The sequence below is a fragment of the Homarus americanus genome, unplaced genomic scaffold, assembly GCF_018991925.1.
Source record: "Homarus americanus isolate GMGI-L3 unplaced genomic scaffold, GMGI_Hamer_2.0 scaffold19318, whole genome shotgun sequence".
Taxonomy (NCBI): Eukaryota; Metazoa; Arthropoda; class Malacostraca; order Decapoda; family Nephropidae; genus Homarus; species Homarus americanus.
Genome location: NW_024732238.1, coordinates 697906 through 720410, shown reverse-complemented (window position 1 = coordinate 720410; position 22505 = coordinate 697906). Strand labels below are relative to the sequence as shown.

At 46.5% G+C, this 22505-nt stretch overlaps 1 protein-coding gene across 2 annotated transcripts in view; it reads right to left on the bottom strand.

Moving 5' to 3' along the window:
* The window catches only part of LOC121868269, a 201752-nt gene that overhangs the window by 84406 nt on the left and 94841 nt on the right, over positions 1 to 22505 (bottom strand). For both annotated transcript variants that reach the window (XM_042368690.1, XM_042368688.1), the window contains exon 4: positions 1609 to 1879. In XM_042368690.1, coding sequence (XP_042224624.1) covers positions 1609 to 1843 — 235 coding nt within the window. In that variant the 5' untranslated portion in view covers positions 1844 to 1879. The remainder of the gene's footprint in view (positions 1 to 1608; positions 1880 to 22505) is intronic.

Sequence of the window (22505 nt, the reverse complement as noted above, 5' to 3'; positions counted from 1 at the left end):
GACATCGTTTGATCCTGATTTTAGCCACTCTACGTGATACTGGGATGTAGCCATGAAGCCTCGTGGGAACCGAAGGAGGGATTATATTCAAGTCGGCGTGGGGTGGGGTGCGGGGTGGGGTGCGGCGTGGGGTGGGGTGCGGGGTGGGGTAGGGAAGACGTCCATCTCAAAAGCTGCAGCGAGGCGTTAACAGGAACTGTCTAATAGTGTCTGTTCAGGTGAGTTACTCTCTTCAGTTGTGTAATTTAAAGGCTGAACTGTCAGGAGTAGAATTAATGAACAGAGAGAGAGAGAGAGAGAGAGAGAGAGAGAGAGAGAGAGTACGCACTGCTCTCACATTAATCTGTTTCTTGTGCCATAGACTTTCAACTTTAAAATTCAGACGTAAACAAATGAAGGTGGCATTAGTCATCTACATGTGCACATTAACTTAAGAAACGTGTACAGTCGGGGACAAAAGTTCGCTTCCCGTGGTGAAACGGTGGCCGGACAGATGGCCGAAGGACATTTGGCCGACGGAATTTTCACCGACGGACACAGGATAAAAAGATAACATAATTGATAGAAATGATAGAAAATTCTTTTTTGCACATTTGTATAGGCTAGGTTAGGTTAGATTAGGTTAGGTTAGGTTAGGCCATTTGTCCATTCGGCCATTTGTCCGTTCGGCCAAATGTTCGTCGGCCATCTGTCCGGGAGCAGGTGAAACTGTGTCACAGAAATGAGTCTCCGAACTGACTTACACCCTGACTGGTGTATCACCTATGGGGTCGATTCTGCTTTATTTTGTGAGGGAGCGAATTTTTGACCCCGACTGTACTGTACAATACCTCAACGCTGTACACCCACTAATAAATTATTCAGCAACCTTACGGCGTGATACAATATGACACGGGTGCCGAATAATTTTTTAGTGGGTGTACATCATGGTGTCATTGTCATTGCTGTAAAATACATCATCTTCTCGAACTTTTGATTCGCGTTTAAAAGTTATGTCTATGTCAAGGTGACAGAATATACGGGCCCCAGGCTAAATGAGCTCCAATCTAGCCAATCCATTAAGATTGAGTTCCGGTCCAAACGGTACCCAATGCACACGAGACTTTGGCTAAGTGATTCTTTGTGTGGTTGACGTACAGTCTCACCCAAAAGTTCGGTAACTCACCCAGCCAGCTATTGCTGCACTGCCTGCTTCAGATGTCTGAGACTGTCTCAGTACCAACCAGAACATGAAACTGATACAAATGAATCTAAAGGTTCGAAGTAACAGACTCAAGCTCATACATCTGAAGCAGGCAGTGCGTCAATAACTGGCTGGGAGAGTTAACGAACTTTTGGGTGAGACTGAACCTCGTAATGAAACTTTATAAACACTGTAAACAATGATGCTGGGAGTAACAAACACATACAGGATAGTGACAGGTCAAATGTACTCAATCCCCATATGTCCCAGGGCTAATACATCCCAAGTTAATCTAATTTACTGAGATTGGGGCCCAGTCTTAATTGGCACTAATCCTTATGATTAGGTTAGATTAGCGACTCTTGCAACTGGTGACTCAGAGGACTGGTACCTCTTTGACCCGTGCCCACAGAAGAGGTACTCACCTACGGTAGCCATGCCGGCGCCGATGAAGATGAGGAGGATGCCGATGGTGAGAGCCTTACAGGCGTTCCAGAGGCAGCGAGTGGTCACCTTGCCCTTCACTGCCTGGATACTCCATTGACGCTTCGCTTGAGACCGACGCGGCTTCAGGGTCTCGCTACGTTGCGGACCCGCTGTTGAGGCCGCCGCTGTGGCCGCTTGCCGTAGCTTGGCTGACATAAGCGCCCCAGAATACATGTTGAGAGGCTGTTGATGCTGCGCCGACAGCTACTTCTGTGGGAGACAAGACGAGAGAGTGAGTCGTTAGAAATATGTCACGTATGGATAGTTGTTGACACCTCACCGATAGCACGGTTGTTGGTAAAATGGGCCCCAGTTCTACTGGGCTAGGTTTGGTCCAGTTACGACCGGTGCCCATTTAACCAACCAATCGTTGACACAACAAACCTGGTGACGCTGAGGAAACACAAGTCAATAAGACGAAGGCAATCAACATATTAAGTATACAACAACAATTATTTACACACTCGTTTACTGAATGATGAAACTTAACAACAGTTGCTGCATCACTGTCTTTCACCCATTATAGGACAAGTTATTTTTATGTAGAAAAGAAATAATGGTAGTAAAAAGTGGCCCTCATGGCTCCATATCTTAATGGTTGAGTTACTGTAGGTTTGGTTGGGAACTGTTTGACCAGCAGGTCGTGAAGTAACCCGGGCAGACGGTCACCACCTGGCTAGTGTTTTAGGCGAGTTGTTAATGAAGGGTAATACACATCTCCGGCTTATATAATGCCACACACACACACACACACACACACACACACACACACAGCCCTCCTTCCTCCTGCCCACGACCACAAACTGTACACGAGTCGTACAGTACATAGTTCCAAAAGGTTCCTGTCCCAATACGTTAGTTATAATTGGCCTGGGCAGTCCTACTGTTTTTTTTTCCAAGGGGATTACGTCACCCTGGCACAGGTCACTGACAAAATATTTAGGCAAGACAAGGGCCCAGTTAACACCACACATAACCTGCTTCAAGACTTATTACCTGAAGACTGAGAGGCGTCGAACATACTGCCCCGAGAATATAGTGGGTGAGGGACTAAACGACCTCAGCAATTTACGACGAAGAATCTGGCGAACACCGGAATTAAGTGGACACGATTGTTGAAGGATTTAGCGTCTAGCGGAAAGCAGAATTTGTGTTTTCCCGAACTAGTATTACTCAAATCTAAAAATTATTATGATAATTTAAACCTGACTTAATTTACCTTGACGTGACATGACCGAAAATAAATTTTCACCACCTAACACTTCTTTTTCACCTGTTCCACCACCTAGCACTTCCTCTCCACCTGTTCCACTACCTAACACTTCTTTTTCACCTGTTCCACCACCTAACACTTCCTCTCCACCTGTTCCACCACCTAACACTTCCTCTCCACCTGTTCCACCACCTAACACTTCCTCTCCACCTGTTCCACCACCTAACACTTCCTCTCCACCTGTTCCACCACCTAACACTTCCTCTCCACCTGTTCCACCACCTCACATATAACAGGAACGTTTCTCAAAGTTTCCTGCCACTGACCTGTGTTTGGCTAATTTCCCGATACCAAATTGGGCGATTAACTAAATTATTGGCTGGTTTTGTCTCTATTATACCTTTACCTTTAGCTCATCATTATGTTGGTGTTATACTTCCATAACTTCTAAGATTTACTCAAGTATTATATTAGGTATTAATTTTGTCTAGATTCACCAACACGATAGAAAAAAAAATTCTAGACCATAATCTGGTTTCTATTCGTAATAAAAATTTCATGGCAATATTATTTACTCCTTACGCATAGACACTAGATATAAACATCATCACAATCCAAATTCTGAAAAATGTGTAGTAGTGTTTTCTGAGCTCGAAGGAACTCCCAGTTTTAAGATAAACACGGTCACTACAATAACTTTTAACTTAGGGAGTTTATATAAAGTAGAAACTGTGGGGCCTATCAGAAGTGGGAGCCTATCAGAAGTGGGGGGGCCTATCAGAAGTAGTGGCCATCAGTACTGGGGCCCATTAGAATTGGGTCCCATCAGAACTAGGGATAAAAGCTAAGACTCATCACAACTGGAGCCTATCAGAACTGACGCCTATCAGAACTGGAACCTTTCAGCACTGGGTCCCATCATAATTGGGGCCCATCAGAATTGTGGCCCCTCAGAACTGAGGCCCATCAGTACTGGAACCCATCAGAACTAGAGCCCATCAGAACTGGAACCCATCAACACTGGGGCTCGTCTGAACCGGGGCCCATCAGAACTAAACCCTATCAGTACTGGGGCTCATCAATATTGAGGCCCATCAGAACTGGGGCCCATTAGGACAAGGGGCCCAGTGTTTATCTCTGAGCAGTGATGCCAACTCTCCAAGACTCGACTTTTATCCCCAACTCTAATGTTTTTTTTATTTTTACGAAGAAGATTAAATTGGCCAAGAGAGCGGGTTAGCCTCTGTCCGCCCTTCATTAATTCAGGATCAAATTTCGGAGCAGCAGACAGAGCTTGAAGGGAGAAGAGGAGGAGAGAAGTGGAAGAGAGACGAAGGAAGACACAGGAGGGTGAGTCAGTGTGTACAGGAGGGTGAGTCAGTGTGTACAGGGGGGGTGAGTCAGTGTGTACAGGAGGGGTGAGTCAGTGTGTACAGGAGGGTGAGTCAGTGTACAGGAGGGTGAGTCAGTGTGTGTACAGGGGGGTGAGTCAGTGTGTACGGGTGAGGTGTGTACAGGAGGGTGAGTCAGTGTGTACAGGAGGGTGAGTCCAGTGTGTACAGGAGGAGCATGAATCAGTGTGTAACCTATAACCTTACTTAACCAGTAATTTTCTTATGGGCACCTGGCCGCTGTCCTAATGGGGACCTGTCCTCTGTCTAATGGGAACCTGTCCTTTGTCCTATTGGGTACCTGTCCTTTGTCCTAATGGGTACCTGTCCTTTGTCCTAATGGGTCCCTGTCCTTTGTCCTAATGGGCACCTGTCCCATGTCCTAATGGGTACCTATCCTCTGTTCTAATGGGCACCTGTCCTCTGTCCTAATGGGGACCTGTCCTCTGTCTAATAGGTACCTGCCCTCTGTTCTAATGGGTACCTGTCCTCTGTTCTAATGGGTACCAATTAATATGGGCAATAATTGTATTGGGCTTTAATCACAAATGGTTAGGTTAGGTTAGGTTATGTTAGGTTAGGTTTGGTTTGGTTATAGTGGCTTAGGTTTTGTTAGGTTTGGTTATGGTGCGTTTGGTTAGGTTATGGTGCGTTTGGTTAAGTTATGGTGCGTTTGGTTAGGTTATGGTGCGTTTGGTTAAGTTATGGTGCTTTAGGTTTGCTTTGGTTAGGTAAGGTTATGGTACGTTAGGTTACGGAAAGTCAGGTTATGCTATGTTTTGATACGTTTGGTTAGGTTAGGTTACGTTAGGTTACGTTAGGTTACGTTATAGACTGATATAAGCATTGGAAGTTCCGGAACAATGAGGCCAGTTTTAAATTCCAACCTGAAAAGGTGTTCAAAAACTGACTCCATTTGGACCAGAAATAAGTGAATATACTGTATGTACCGAATGAAGGAAGGAAGGAAGGAAGGAAGGAAGGAAGGAAGGAAGGAAACACTCAGCCAATATCCCGAGATGTAAGAAAGGTGGAGGTGAGATTGGTGGGGATTTGTGAGGGGGAGGAGAGCTCCACTTTACTGTGGGTGAGCGAGAGGCGCACCACACGAGCCACCAGCGGGCCACCTCACATGAGCCACCAGCGGGCCACCTCACACGAGCCACCAGCGGGCCACCTCACCACTCCATGAGGTTTATTGTGGCCATCTAACTGTGGTGGAGGCCAAGTACTTATCGCAATAGGCTCCAACCTAACCTACTTGGACTGGGGCCCAATAAGACTGGGGCCAGTCCTAATGAGCCCTAGGCTAAATGGTTACATTAGGTTGATGTTATTGTACGTTGGAAACTGTCAAGCTATATAAGACGCCATATCTGCCTCTAGTTAGGTTAGGTTAAGTTAGGTTGAGGGCCTATCAGGACAGGGCCCGTTTAGCCAGTTATCACAGCCTCGGCGAAATGGACAGGAAGTAAAAGAAAATACTGTGTGAGCGTTGGTCTGTACTGTCATGCCTCCGCTTCCCTAAAGGTCAACACCCCGGCCAAACATGACCTCTCACCTTCCAAGGTCGGGGAGGAGACTCACGGTCAAAATAATGAAGCGGGTATATGGGGTATTGCCTTGGCCCGGGTACACCTATACCATCAACCAGGTATGAAAAGAATGGTGTCTGCCTCACCTATCTTGGTGGGAGATGCAGTGGGGATAGGCGGTAGGGGAAAGCTGTGTGTGTGTTCCCCTTCCTCCCCTCCCTTCTTTCCCATCTGTCCATCCCACTCTTCCTTACCTCCTTCCCTACCTCTCATCCTTCCATTCCTTTCCTTCATCCCCTCCCTCCCCTTCCTTCCTCCCCGCCTTGTTTTCCTGTGTTTATTTTAGGCTCGCGTCTCTGTACAGTGCTGAGAAAGGCAAATATTCAACAGATGCCTGGGAACGTCTTGACAGCTGTATTGTACACACGCATCAGTGTTTTTAATATGAGGCTTCACGCTTCGAGCACAACGCCCGTAGACTGATCTAAGTTGGCAATCAATTTTAGCTTCAAAAAGTTTTTAAAACTTTTATAGACGGATATTACAACACACGATAACCTCCTGTGAGTGCCCCGTGTCGACCTGGCCCCCGGCAGCTTGTGGGACGACGCACACACTCCACTCACGTTTGTCGCCAACACTTTTGCTATCAAAATTTGTGAATTTTTGCGGTGCTGTTGTGCTGCAGCCTGACAAGGCTGCAGCACAACAGCACCTGCCGTTTCCTAACTCAACCACTACTGGGCCTCCTACCCGTCTCTACTCTAACGCTGTCAGGCCTTGTGCTTCCACCGGTGCCCCCCCCATCCGGTGACATGACACAGATCATATCCCTCTTCAAAGAATTTACCAACCGTGTTGAAAAACTCTTCGTTACACTCTGTACCACCATCTCCGACCTACACCGCCTACTCTTGCCCTCTGCTGCCACCCAGTCACTCCCCTCTTCTGCTTTGACACAAGCTGGTAGTCCCCCTTTGAGCCCCCCCTGCTCACGGCCTACCCCAACTCCGTCGGCCATCACTACTGGTGTGGCGCCTACCGGGCCTGCCCTGGTGTGTACTGCTGCCCACGAGTTAAGTCCTGACTCATCTCCACAACACGTGGTGCCTCGACCTGTCCTCCACCCACCGCAAACTGCGCCCGCTCCTGTGTCTGTGCTGTCTCCACCAGGGCTACCTATTGGACCTGAGGACACCACCCCTGTTCTCACGCATCGATGGACTACCACGAGGACATGCACGTGGACTGCAGGATCTACGTCAAGAAGGATGTCCCCTACCAACCTCTCGACGTCCCCCTTGATGACCACACCACCGACGCACACGCCATCACAATCACACTAAAAAGTATGTCCCCCAATATTGTCAATGTCTATGTGCCTCCCTCCACCCCTACTGTACCTGTCTTACCACACCATATCACCTCCACCCCCACCCTCCTTGTGGGGGACCTCAATGCCCGACACCCCAGTCTCTGCTCCCAGGGGCCTCACTCAAACTCCCGGGGTAACTCCTGGCTCTCCTACCTACAAGCCACTGATGACCCTGTACGTCTCCTCTGCCCTGCATCACCCACCCACATCGGGGGAGGGAAACTTGACTACATCGCTCTCTACTCTGACCCTCACCGCCCACACTCCACCCGCATCCTCCACTCCCCTCACATTTACCAACACCTCTTCCCTCTCTGACCACCTATCCCTCCTCCTAGAGACAGGCCTGGCACTTGACATTATTAGGGACCTGCCACGCTTTGCCATAAACAGATGAAGTGTACCGGGAATTTCCCCCCCCCACACACCCATCATTCTGTCACTTTACGTAACTTGCTGACAAAACCCATGACCCTTCAGGTTTTCACGCCCTTAATGCATGAGTCATAAAGGCAAGCATGAACTACGCATGCTTCCCAGATGGGTGCTGTAAACGCTTTTGCGCTTCACCTTGCACAGGATGTAAGGGGTGCCCAATAAACTAGCCTCAGTGCGGGGGCAATAAATAAATAATAACTTGCCTCCCGCTCTAGCACCTTGGCAGCGTGACCCAGGCAGACTCTCCACCTTCGCCCTCACGACTCGCAGAGGGACAGCATATGTCGAAGTCCCTGACACGACCAGAGGTGAACCCGTTGACAATAAAGAAAATAACACTGGATTCTGGAATATGTGTTTAACGGCGACTTGGGACGACATCAACTTCAACAGACTTTCGTGATGATATTTGATAATGGGTGAAGTAAGAACCTGACCTGTACAGTTAGTTTAGAGGGCAGAGCTTAGTGAACCAGAGAACGTCGTCTACTGCCGGCACCTGGCACTAACATCACCTGTAGCCAACCAATTGATCTTAATCAAATCTACCTGTATCAGCTGCTCTATATCTGACTGCCGCACTCACTCACTCACTCTCACACTGACCGAGGAAAACCGACTTCTCCACTGGTTTCATGCATCACTGTACCAGTTTATTCACCTGCCGTAGGATATATCCAGCTGACCTTTGGCGCACACACACACACACACACACACACACACACACACACACACACTAAACCTCGCTACACTAAGACAATATGAGGTACAAGTAAGTTCTCCCCCGCCGTACTGGGAGAGCTGTACACAATTAACCTGCTGTACATACACCCTAAATCCCTAGCTGCTGGGATGGCTTTCTTCTGCTGTGTGTGTGTGTGTGTGTGTGTGTGTGTGTGTGTGTGTGTGTGTGTGTGTGTGTGTGTGTGTGTGTGTGTGTGTGTGGGAGTGTGTGTGTATGTCAAAGGTCAGCTGGGTATCATGAAATCGTTGTTAATAATATTATCATTGCGATTATCAATGAAGGCAGTACACAAGGACCTCTTCACCTGTAACTCCCTTCAGGTGTGTGTGGGGGGGGAGGGGGAGGTGAGGGGTGCTTACAGCCTCGGGTAGTATGTGTGGTATTGAACACTACCCACCACCACCACCACCAGCAGCAGACAGTGACATAGTATGGGAAGCTTGAGGGTAAATTTGTGGAGCGTCTACTGTCTGCCACGTGTATGAGGGAGTTGTCTGCCACGTGTATGAGGGAGTTTTAGGAGGAAGGAATGTTTGAGGGAATTAAAAAAAAATGACACAACACATGGTATGGTTATCATCGTCACCACCAGAGGGCTGCTGGGTTAGGTTAGTTTAGGTTAGGTTAGGTTAGAGATTATTAAAAATGAGTCCCTATCCACCAAAGGCCTGGGCTAAGGTGGAGGGACTGGCCACTACAGTAACCTCGACAGGTCAGGAGCTACCTGATCCCCGCTGACGCTCTTAACAAACTTTGGAGAGATTACAGAGTTTTAACAACACCGCTCGAGTAGGAAAACTTTCAAAGTTATGGAGTTTAATAGACCCTTACACGGGGACCAGCACACGGCCGGGGTAAATCCCGACACTCACCCCCCTCTCTCAACACCCTGCACCCCCGGGCCAACACACCGAGCCGTTTATATAATGTGGAAATAGCATTGACTTATCTGGAACAACAAGCACAACACTTCCTGTGTTTGATTCGTGGGTGTTGCCGCGAACCCTTGAGCATGTCGGCCTGTCAAAACAAGGTATTGGTGAGGTTGTGAGCAGCACACTTGCTGAGGAGGAGTAGGCCGTTGGGATTACACTACCCTAGTACATTTCTCCCTATGGTTCCCTGCCAAATGTAAGCATCTCTGCAAACTCTGGCATTGAAGTCGCCAAAGAGCACAACCTTGTCTTCTCTGGGGATAGAGGTTAGCACTCTGTCGAGGTCGGCGTAAAAGGGTTCCTTCATGTCATCCTCTGCATCCAGTGTTGAGGCGTATGCACTGATGAAGAAGGCATGACGTGAATGATTCAGTGGGACTCAAAGCGTCATGAGGCGCTCGTTGATCCCAATAAGCATTTCAGTTAGCCTGTGTAGGATGCGTTGGCGGAAGGCAAAGCCAACTCCTTATTGCGATTTTTCTCCACAGCAGGCTTACCCTTCCAGAAAAAGGTATAGCCAGACCCCCGTTCTGTGAGTTGACCCTTATCTGGGAACCAGGACTCACTAATGGTTGCTATTTCGATGTTATACCTCGCCAGCTCTTTTGCCACAGGGGTAGTTCTTCTTTCAGAACGCTTATTTGTGCCGGTATGCAGTAGAGTCCTGGCATTCCGTGCAGTGACCATAAGAGGCTGTATGGTTTGTTTTTGTTTGGATCTGTGATTTTGATTGTGTATTTTACCACATAAGGATGACATTACTGGGTGCGGTTGCCCAGACAGGTTGGGTTTTTAGGCAGGCTATGATAGGGCACCTTTTCTAGCCCCCTCCCCGTGTGGGGTGAGAAGAGTGGTTCCTTGAAAGAGTTGCTCAGTCGCACAATATAGGACCGGATTGTACTTCCTTGCTCGCCACGAGGGCTAGCCAGCGGCGGCAGCTGAAAGCGAGAGGAAGCAGGCAGTGCTTGTGCCTTAACACAAACATAATGCTGCCACACTAGACGCATTTCACCACCCTGTGTGCAACACACACACACACACACACACACACACACACACACACACACACACACACACACACACACACACGGGGTCCAGGAAATTACCCGGCCAACTTCAACTCGCTAACCCCGTAAGTCCCAACTGCCATCTGTATCGACAACTTGACTCGCTGAGGATCAAGAGAGACTTTGTCATGTAGTCAAACTTTAAGTCCAAGTCTCCCTCAGTCGACCAACTTGTGAGCGGGGGACTAAAACTTTTCTGTCTGTTTGAACCCGAAAAAATAAGTTAAATTTTTTGCATTACTTAATTCAGGGGAAAAAATTAGTAAATTAAGTTCGTCTGAGAGTTAATTTTGGGCTGGGGAAAGTGTTAGAGTGAAAGTGAAAGGATTGATTTATGAGGGTGAAAGACTTGAACTGTGAGGGTGAAAGACTTGAACTGTGAGGGGGAAAGACTTGAACTGTGAGATGAAAGAGTTGAACTGTGAGGGGGAAAGACTTGAACTGTGAGATGAAAGAGTTGAACTGTGAGGGGGAAAGACTTGAACTGTGAGATGAAAGAGTTGAACTGTGAAGGTGAAAGAGTTGAACTGTGAAGGTGAAAGAGTTGAACTGTGAGGGTGAAAGACCTAAACTGTGAGATGAAAGAGTTGAACATTTCCTCTATGAACCCATCAACAATCACGAACTGAGAACTGCACCTCGGCGAGGCAAGATCTTCTCTGCTCCCGAGGTACTACGTGATCTTGACGATGCAGACCTGTGACCAGGCGAAGGTCGTAAGACTGTACCCAGTCACATGCCCTTCGCGCAAGCACCTTGTCCTAAGGAAGTTTTTTTGACTCCTTAGGAATCAGGGGGGTGATAGGGGTCGTCCGCAGACCAGTGAGTGGTGGCCTTATCGTCACCTTCGCAGAATAGCCAACATAACAGAAATTAACGGGATCCAGATACTAGTGGAAGCTCGCACAGAGGACAACCTGGTGTTGGAAGTCATCTCCCACACCGAGATAGAACACCTTGAAAAAGAAGAACTGGCCGAGCTGATCGGGGACCAGCTCTCAATAGTACGGAAGCTGACCAGTGCAACTGCACTGGTTGGTTACCCCAAGAATCTACCAAACACCGTATTGCTGGGATAGGAGAACATCCCAGTAAGACCGTATGAAAGAAGACCAACAAGGTGCTACAAATGCCAGAGGTACGGCCAGCTGGCAGGGAAGTGTCGAGCTCGGGAGGTCTGTTGCAGTTGCGGGACACCCGGGCACCAGCACACCACCTGCTCGGCGGCCGCCAAGAAATGCGCAGCTTGTGGTGGCCCTCACTCCTCCTCCGACCGGGAGTGTCCCAAGTGGAGGGAGGAGTGTAGGATAGCCAAGGTGCAAACCAAGAAGGAAATCACCTATAAGGAGACTCTCCTTGAAGTTAAGACCAAGAAACAAGAGAAATGTGAAGAACCACAACAAGAAAAGAAGAGGGTAGTAATGATGAAACGGGGAACAGAAGAAACAAAAATCCAAGAAGATCAAGACCAAGAAAATTTGAATTAACTTATTCCAAAGATATTATCCTCTACGAACAAGAACTTCAAGATGAACAAGATGAAGAGGAACAAAAAGTGTGGAAAGAACAAAAGAAGAACAAGAAAATAAGAGGAAGCAGGCCAAATATCAAGTATACAGCCGCAATGACCTCATCAGTAGACGGCCAGTAAACAACTCCCCCGGCTCATACCTCAGATGTTAATGACCAACAGATTGTGATCTGCCTCCTCAGGTCAGCTCAGCCCATTATTAGCACGTTCTTAATGCCGTCAACACATTGCAGGGGCATCTCATGACCTAAAAATGGGTTGTGGAGAGTTGTGTAAAAATTATGAGTTTTGGGTGTCGGTGAGGCAGCTGGTCAGTGTTCCCTCGCTGACACTGTCCTCTTGCACATTATTCAAGGCTATGGTGGGGCTCCGGTTTGCCCCCTGTGTCAAGGTTAATGCAGAAGGGACGTCTTGCCTCCACACACACACACGGACACACCGATAGAAGACAGACACAGACAAACACAGAAACACACAACCTCATAGAGTAGGCCACTCTCGTCTCCACAAATGTCAACACTTACCACTTGTAGGTAGGAGATGGAACGAGTGTGTGTGTGTGGGTGTGACAGGGATAAACTTCATATCTGTCATCTGTGGTGTAGAAGGGAAGCACCATAGAAGAGTGCATATGTTACAGCAGAGAGTGAACGAGTGTGTGTGTGTTGGTTCTTCACTCTGATATATACACCGGAGAGAGGTTGGTGCGAGTGAAACAAAATAAAATATAAAAAAATATACAGTACCATAGAGAAAAATATATACACGGTAAACTTATACAGTATATTGTGCGTGCTATTAAAACATATATACAAGTACAGTACAAACGTGTATAATAAAATTCTTATACAGGATCATATATACATATACTGTGCTATAAAACATGCATACAGTATATATATAAGGAGCATTCTATAAATATAACACAGTATGCTCTACGGTGCTTGGTATGACTGATACAGGATTGGTTGGGCTATGACACAAATGTTTTATCCATGTTATAAAATTTTTGCCTCGTAACCAATTAACGGAGGGAGAGTAGGGGGGCGGGAATGGGAAAGGGGGGAGGGGGAGAATGAGAGAGATGGAGTGGGAGGGGATGAAAAGAGAGGGGAGGAGAGACTGGTGAAGGGGGAGGTGGAGGAGAGAGATGGGAGGAGGTCTGTGATATCGCCCACCCTTCAATTTTTTCTGGCCAATTTTTGAACAAATATTTGGTTGGTGTTATAAAGAGAGGCAGCCAAGACCACTTTTATACAACCTTTATATTTGAGGGTTTTCCTTCATTTCGAGGTTAGCTTCAAGTGAGACTTTAAATTAGAGCACAAGTCGTATGTATATATATATATATATATATATATATATATATATATATATATATATATATATATATATATATATATATATATATATATATATATATATATAACCCGTTCAGAGTGTATAATACTGCACACACACACACACACACACACTTCGTGTCACAACAGTATATATTTTTATAATACAGTACAGTAGTGTCACCGTCGACCAGGTGTGTTGTGTTCCCGGGCACACCTGTAGTACACCCATGTGTTCCCGGGCACACCTGTAGTACACCCATGTGTTCCCGGGCACACCTGTAGTACACCCATGTGTTCCCGGGCACACCTGTAGTACACCTACTGATCACTATAAGAACAGCCTAGTCCTGACCATTGTAAAAGTTATCAACAACTTGTAGTCAACCAGTGTGTTTACTCCCAGCCAATCTTATTTTTTGTTGTAGTGTCACTATGTTGAAATACCCTGTAGTGTGATCCCCACTTTGTTATTATATATCATATGTGTAGCACTTATGTTACTTGTATAATATTCGTCAATCAAGCGACCCATTCCTTAATTATGTAACATTGTTTTGGATGGCATGCTCTTTCAATAAACCGTTAATCATTATCACACACACACACTACATATTTAGCGAAAGAAAAGCGAGAAATGACGAGAGAGAGAGAGAGAGAGAGAGAGAGAGAGACGATGAATGGGAAAAAAAAGTCGAAATAAAAACTGGTGATGGAAAAGCACATTTTTACACTCGGCTCGGCGTTCCTCTCACCTGAAAACACCACCTCTATTTTTTTTCTTTATTTTTACCCCGACAAAAACTCGGCCAGCCACACGCCAGCAGGGAACCTCTATCAACAATGACAAGGAATAATCACCATCCACAGAGTTATTTTGTCTATGTTATTTTACTTTTGTTATGTTTTTTATATTCATTTTACCGTTTTATTATTATTATTATTATTATTATTTTACAGCAGGTTATATCTACCTGAAACAGATCTTAGAAAAATATAAGATAAAAAAAACTAATAATAATAACAATAGAATGTATGTCCAAGTAATGTTATATCACTAAATACCAAACTGCAATAAACCTGCAGAAAAAAATTAACCTTGATATAGGGCTATGTTTAAAGGGACTGTTTGAAGCTGTTTGGGGAGACAGAGTGAAGCTTACATTTGTATCAACACGTTTCTCACTGGAAAAAATTTATTGATTTTGTTTATTTTGTTTTGCGTAACAAGAGTTGTATCAGTCCTAAACGACAACTGAGGCGTTCCCAGGTCAATGCAGGTCACTTTTACATTAGAAGTAGGTTATGGTAATGTTACAAATAGGGTCATGGTTACGTCACAAATAGGTCAACGTTACGTCACAAGTAGGTCATTGTTACATAAATAGTAGGTCATGGTTACGTCACAAGTACGGTCATGATCAGTCACATGTCAGGTTCTTAATGGAGCTGGTAGGTCTCTCTCATCTTTTATTCTCTCTATAAATGTTTTATGTGTATATTGGGGCAGGAGATGGTTCAATTACTTTCTTTCTGGCTGATTTAAACCAACTGTGTTCTTGGAATTCTTCATTATCTATATTATTTATCCAGTTTTGGTAAGTTTCTGTGTTGAGTTCAGTCACTTTGTTCCAAATATTTGCGTCTTTGTTGTGTATTTCTACACTGATTGCTAAGAGGTTTGCTCTCTTGTGTAGCTGTTCATTATTGATGTGGTCTGTATATTTTATGTTATATATAAATCTGAGGGCTATATTTTGTACTGTTTGTAACCTTTTAATGCTCAGTTTACTAAGGGTGTTCAATGGGATGGGTGGGTACTGGGTAGTCCATAATTGATTTGACAAGGGCTATATATATCTTTCTTTTGTTATTTATGCTAAGGTCCTTAAAGCGTTTTATTTTGATAATCTTATTCTTGCCTGTCGTTCTTTATCTTTTATGTATGTTATATATATCCTCTTTTTGTTAGTTCACTGTCAAAATTTTTATTTTCCTCATCTGATATTTTACAAACTTTTACCCATTCCCTTTTGAACTGACTCTTGTTCATTTTCCTTGTACAGTTTTGTTCCACGTTCTTACGTCTGCTGGCTAATGTATCCTGAGCTGGTAGTTGCCAACACGTCTTTAATAATATTACGGTAATGTATCTACAGCACATGAAGTAAACAGCGAATACTCTCTCATCACCCCAGCCTCTCACCATCACCCCAGCCTCTCACCATCACCCCAGCCTCTCACCATCACCCCAGCCTCTCACCATCACCCCAGCCTCTCACCATCACCCCAGCCTCTCACCATCACCCCATCCTCTCACCCATCACCCACCCCAGCCTCTCACCATCACCCCAGCCTCTCACCATCACCCCCAGCCTCTCACCATCACCCCAGCCTCTCACCATCACCCACAGCCTCTCACCATCACCCCAGCCTCTCACCATCACCCCAGCCTCTCACCATCACCCCAGCCTCTCACCATCACCCCAGCCTCTCACCATCACCCCAGCCTCTCACCATCACCCCAGCCTCTCACCATCACCCCAGCCTCTCACCATCACCCCAGCCTCTCACCATCACCCCAGCCTCTCACCATCACCCCAGCCTCTCACCATCGTTAGCCACACTCTAGCTATTCCTTAACACAAAGGAAGGAAGTATCAGTAAGCCAACTGCCCCATACAAAGCCTCCTGCCAGCACCGCAGAAGGGCAGGAGGAGGTCTCAGTAGGCGTCGGATCGTCAATTATTCAGGTGAAAGGAGATGGTGAGGGGAGCCCCGCCCTCCGCCTAGGTTCTTACGTTAAGCCGCTCACCTCACCAAGTCCGGAGGCTCGCTTTATGGTACGGTCTACTGTAGTCTAACCTAGTGCTAGGTTCCGCTTTTCTTTCTCTATGTGTATCCCCCACGATTCTTCCGAACAGGATAATGGAATGAAGACTAGGCACTATTAGGTTTGGGACCTGCATAGACGACAGTAGACTGTCAAATAAGCTACTTTACAGTCACCTAAGGAACAGTAAACGTAACGCTGGCGGGCAACTGAAAAAGTAGAAGGATAGTCTTAAGACAAACCTGAAAAGTGCCAAATCGACCCCCTCATCTGGGAGACGATTACTCCACACCGTAACGCTTGGTGGAGCACCACACGAGAAGGTGTCAATACTTTCGCGTTAGCCCGACTGCATACCGAAGGAGACAAACGCCAATGCTGGAAAGACGCTGCCGCCGCCCCTTCTGCACTAGATGTAGCCTTCCACACGTGTAACATCTATGCGTGACCCTGACGGTCCCGTATCGGCCTCTCAAGTCGCCTCAGAGTTCACCAACGAAGGTGACACCCTTATTAAATCATGTTATTGTACGTATCATAGCTGGATGATCGTCACACTTAAGTCTGAGTGGCAGCAAAGTAGTATGTATGTATGTATGTATGTATGTATGTATGTATGTATGTATGTATGTATGTATGTATGTATGTATGTATATTAGGATTTTTTTTACAAATATTTGTTAACAACACTGCCACACCTGACACAACACTGCCACACCTGACACAACATTGCCACACTTGACACAACACTGCCACACCTGACACAACACTGCCACACCTGACACAACACTGCCACACCTGACACAACATTGCCACACTTGACACAACACACACCTGACACAACACTGCCACACCTGACACAACATTGCCACACCTGACACAGCACTGCCACACCTGACACAACACTGTCACACCTGGACACAGCACTGCCACACCTGACACAACACTGCAACACTTGACACAACACTGCCCACCTGACACAGCACTGCCACACCTGACACAACACTGCCACACTTGACACAACACTGCCACACTTGACACAACACTGTCACACCTGACACAGCAGCCACACCTGACACAACACTGCAACACTTGACACAACACTGCCACTCCTGACACAGCACTGCCACACCTGACACACCTACAACCATGTCATATATATGTTTCTGCCTTTGTGACTCCTCTGGAAAATTAAAGAAGGATGATCCGGATGGTGTGTCCCTCACCACCACCAGTCAAAAGCCCTCCCCACCAGCCCTCCCCGCTAGCCCTCCCCGTCAGCCCTCCCCGTCAGCCCTCCCCGTCAGCCCTCCCCAATATAACATGTGGATCTTCGTGATATTACCAAAGACACCTAATGCTTATGGTTAAGTTAGGATATGTAGGATGAGCTTAGGTTAGGTGAGGTGAGTGCAGAGTATGTAGAATGAGTTTAGCTAAGGTTAGGTTCCAACACACCCAGTCCTAACACACCCCAATCCTAACACATCCAAGTCCTAACACACCCCAGTCCTAACACACCCCAGTCCTAACACACCCCAGTCCTAACACACCCCAGTCCTAACACACCCTAGTCCTAACGCACCCCAGTCCTAACACACCAATCCTACACATCCAAGTCCTAGTCCTAACGCCACCCCAGTCCTAACACACCCCAGTCCTAACACACCCCAGTCCTAACACACCCCAGTCCTAACACACCCCAGTCCTAACACACCCTAGTCCTAACGCACCCCAGTCCTAACGCACCCCAATCCTAACACATCCAAGTCCTAATACAATCCAATCTTAACACACCTCACTCTTAACATATCCCAGTGCTAACACACCCGTCTTACCACACCCAAGTCCTGACCATTCGAACGGTAATTCAGATGATAGGCAACGTTTTCTAGTCACTCGGTCACGTAATAGGTCCCAACGTAACTTAATCAAGCCATTAGTATTGGGGCTTATTATTAGTTTCCAACCCAATATTGGGGGATAGAACTGGGCCTATCAAGACAAGAGCCTATTAGGATTTGTAACTAATAAAACTGGGAACTATTTAGATTGGGCCTCGTAAGACTTGGGTCTAGTATGACTGGGGTCTAATAAGACTGGGGCCTAGTAGGACTGGAGCCCACTTGTGTGATAAATACTGTTATACGGTGAGAAACAAGGACATCTTCTGCAGACACCAGGAGGCGAGAGACCTTCCAAACGGGGTGGTACAGGAGGACGAGTGTATGTTACAGCAACGAGAGAAATATTGTAAAGTTTGTGAAGTAAAATGATAGGCTGTCTGTGTAGTAATAAAAGGGATGAGGGGATAATGGTAGCGATATGGATGGGAAAGAAAATAAAGTAGAAGGACCAAGAAAAAGTAAAAAGTGAGATGGATGAATGGAAATAAATACTGTGTTCCGTGGAGTGATATCACGTAATGGGAGAGTTGGTAAAAAAAAGAGACAAACAAATGATAGGAGTAGAGTGCCGTGGTCATCACCCCTCAGACACAAAGACGTGCTTGATTGATTGAATGTCCAGAGTTGTGGATCCTTGACTTTACTGTGGCGCAGCGGGAGATCTGTCTATCTGTACTGACAAGCTTGCTGTTTGGTTGATTGAGGGACAGAGGGAAGGAGAGAACAGGAGAGGAAGGGAGGGAGTAAAGGAGGGAGAGAGAGATCAGGAGAGGGGAGAAGGGAGTAAAGGGGGTATGGAGAGAATATGAGAGGGAAGAAGAGAATAGGAGAGGGAAGGGAGTTTAGAGGGTGAGGGTAGGAGAGTGGGGAGGTTTGGAGGGAGAGAGTAAAAGAGGGAGGTTTGAAGTGATAGAGCAGGGGGGGAAGGGAGATTTGGAGGGTGACAATAGAAGAGACACGGAAGTTTGGAGGAGACAGTAGGAGAGAGACGGAAGTTTGGAGGAGACAGTAGGAGAGAGACGGAAGGTTGGAGGAGACAGTAGGAGAGGGAAGGATGTTTGGAGGGAGAGGGTAAGGAAGGGAGGGAACCATCCAGAAGGTTTTAGATAAAGTTCCTCAGGTTCCAAGAGGCTGAGTTCCCCTGATATACCCCAGAGTCTTGTTAGGTGGTGAGGGTCCCGGGTGAGCCAGTTGTTTATACTGTCCCGGGTCACTGCCCACACGGAGGAGCTTGCACTTGCTGGTTTCCCTTCACTCTAGGTCAAATGGGCCCCAGTCTTGACTAGCATGGGGCCCTAGAGACTAAGGGCTATTAGATTCTGGGTTTAATTGACTAGTTATCGTCTTTGTTACGGTTCAAGATCCTGATTCGTTGTTTTGTGTACACATCAGTACTAAGACGAGAAGAGATCGCTTTAGTGTCAAGTGTAGCGGTAGCCTAATAGGTTTAGGTTAGGTTAGGTCAGGTCAAATTTGGTTAGGTTAAGTTAGGTTAATTCAGGTCAGGATGGGGTAGATTAGGTTAGTTTAGGTTTGAATAGGGGGGGGGGTAGAATAGGATAGGTCAAGTCTGGTCAGGGTAGGGTAGGTTAGGTTAGGTTAGGTTAGACTGGACAATATTAGGAGTGGGACCAATTTGACCAGTGGTCTTGTTCCCGGTCAGCAGTAGTTAACGTTCTCAAGATATAACCAGAGTTTAAAGTATACGCCAGAGGATACAACGTCTCAAGACCGAACCATTAAACAAGGACGCTGCCCTAATACATCCCATTTGACCAGTTAACCCCCAAATCAAAGGCATGTTGGTATATCATCAGTTTACCTCAACACAGTCTTCATCCTTACCTAAGTCTTATAAAGGCCGTCCTTGACCCCTGGAATAAGCCAGCCTCACTACTCCTGCTTCGCCAGTCAGCCTTCCAGGTAGTAATCTGGGGCAGTGAGAGTTCACCCTCCTATTCCACCCAATCTTTCCACTCTCCCTAATTCCCTTCCCCACTCCCTTCTTCTCTCTCACTCCCTACCTTCTCTTCTACTCCCTATCCCCTCTCTCACTCCCTACCCCTCTCTCACTTCCTCCCTCCCTTCCCTCACACTCCCTTCTTTTCCTCCTCCTCCAGCACCACCACCCTCTTGTCGGCATTCCTAGGGCCATCAACAGGTAAAATTACGTCGTGCAAGAATTCTTCGCCACGCTGCTGTCGTCTTCCGAATTCTTCAGCGTCACCCAGGTTTAAAATTGGCTCACAGGAGGTCGTCTGGCAGCTGCAATACGTCTCTCTCTCGCCAAACTTTCAGCAGCGTCCTATCAGTTACGACTCAAGTAGTTCCTCCGTCAGATTTTCAAGATGATGGAGAGGCGAATAAGTTTTCTGGGTGTTTCTTTGGGGTTCTCCGTCAGGTACCCCGGCAGGTTCCTCTTGACACATGCGGTGACTAGTGGGATGGGCCTCAGTGCTAAGGTGGCCCCCAGATGACTATATTAGGATTGAGGCGGAGTTCTTATGGGCCCCAAGCTAACCACTGGGATTGGCTCCGAGTCCTAATGGTTGCCTAGTCCAATGGGTCATAGTCCTAATGGGTGCCTAGCCCAATGGGTCATAGTCCTAATGGGTGCCTAGCCCAATGGGTCATAGTCCTAATGGGTGCCTAGCGCAATGGGTCATAGTCCTAATGGGTGCCTAGCCCAATAGGTCATAGTCCTGATGCAGGGTTGGATGCCCCTCATCTCTTGCACAGAAAATGGACTTCAAGACATCCACTAGAACACCACGATATATTTTTGTTTTCTTCAACTGGGTGGAACTGTTACAAATGTTGAGCTTTTGGTTCTTATTAAGTTTGAGGACAACACTCTGGTTATATCAGGTTATATTCACGTTAGATTAGGTCAGGTTAGGCAAGGTTAGGTTATATTTAGGTAACGTTAGGTTAAATTATATGAAGTCCAAGTCATGTGAGGTAAGATTAAGGTATATTTAGGATAGGTTATATTTAGTTTAGATTAGGTTATATTTAAGTTAGGTTAGATTAAGTTTGTTAAATAAGGCTAGGCTAGTTAGATTAAGTTAGGTTGAATTACGTTTTATTCATGTTAGGTAAGGCATGGTTAGGTTAGATTACAATGCATTCAGGTTAGGTTATGTGCGCGTTAGATTAGGTAAGGTTAGGTTCGGGGTTATTAGCCCCGATGCATAATCCTGAACATATCTGGATACAGAGAGCGAGAGAGAGAGAGAGGGTGCTGTGCTGGTGTGTGTGTGTGTGTGTAGTGTATGAAGTGACAGGGATATCTTGTGGCCTCACTGTGGAAAGAAAGCACCAGAGCAGAACTAACGGCGGTGAAGTAGTGAGAGAGGGAGAACGAGATATAAGAACCAGGGAAGGGGGAGACTGTAATGTTCTTACCCCGCCGAGTCGTGAAGGGAAATGACTCCCCCCCTAAAAAAATGCCGAATCGTACAATTGATTACTCTTTAGGAAAAAAAATGCATTTCAGCTACGCTTCCTCCTGTCCTGATACTCCTTTAGTTACTGAAGGAGATGCTCTTCACCTAAAGAGCGGAACAGGTGGGAAATGATCCCCGTTATTTTACCTCCTGAGTACCGACAAAAACACAGTGAGGACGTTCTCTCGGCTCCTTCACCTGACGGAGTTGCAGCCTCGAGGTTCACTTTAGTGTTGAAGTGCTCTACCATCAAAACTTGCCTCCCTCTGCTCAGTCTTCTCCACTAGTTCCCAGAATCTATTTTCCTCAGACAGTCCTCGAGCCGCCACTCTTGAATGCTTCAGTCATCATCTCCAAAGGATCAGGTTACGTAAAGACGATTACTCTTTTGTGTAACTTCACGAGTCTTCGTCTTAAAGGCCCAATTAGTTTGGCGAGAGTTCATTAAATTCCTCAACTTTGGGATTATTTTCTCAAACCATATTTAACAAGGATGCATTTTGTATTGGCTCATGACCCACGGTGGAGAGTATCATAAGGACTACTGTACTTAACTATTTGACATTCCTCATAATTCCTCCTTAATTAATAGTGATTATAGCGCAGGAGGTGGGCGCCTCGAACTGGTTAACTACGTTACCGATAAAGGCAAATGGTTTCAGTCTCAATAAAGAAGAATTGACAGATGCCAATGCTCTAAGGTACGGTAGGCCAGTAGAAGGTTTGCCCTCTCAATGCGTGTGTGGCTCTTCCTATGACGTCGATCACGCCATGGGGTGCAAGAAAGGGGGCTTCAAATGCATGAGGCATGACGAAGTAAGGGATCTCACAGCAATATGTTGAAGGAAATCTGCTGTGATGTCAGGGTAGAACCGACCCTCCTTCCATTGGATGGTGAGATTTTCCAACATAGGACTTCATACACATCCAACGAAGCCCGTGTGGACGTCAGTGCTCGAGGATTCTGGACGAGGGGACAGAGAGCCTTCTTCGACATCAGGATTTTTTATCCCATGGCCGCATGTCACCGTAACCTAGCTCTCGATGCTGCACACAGGAGGAACGAGAACGACAAGG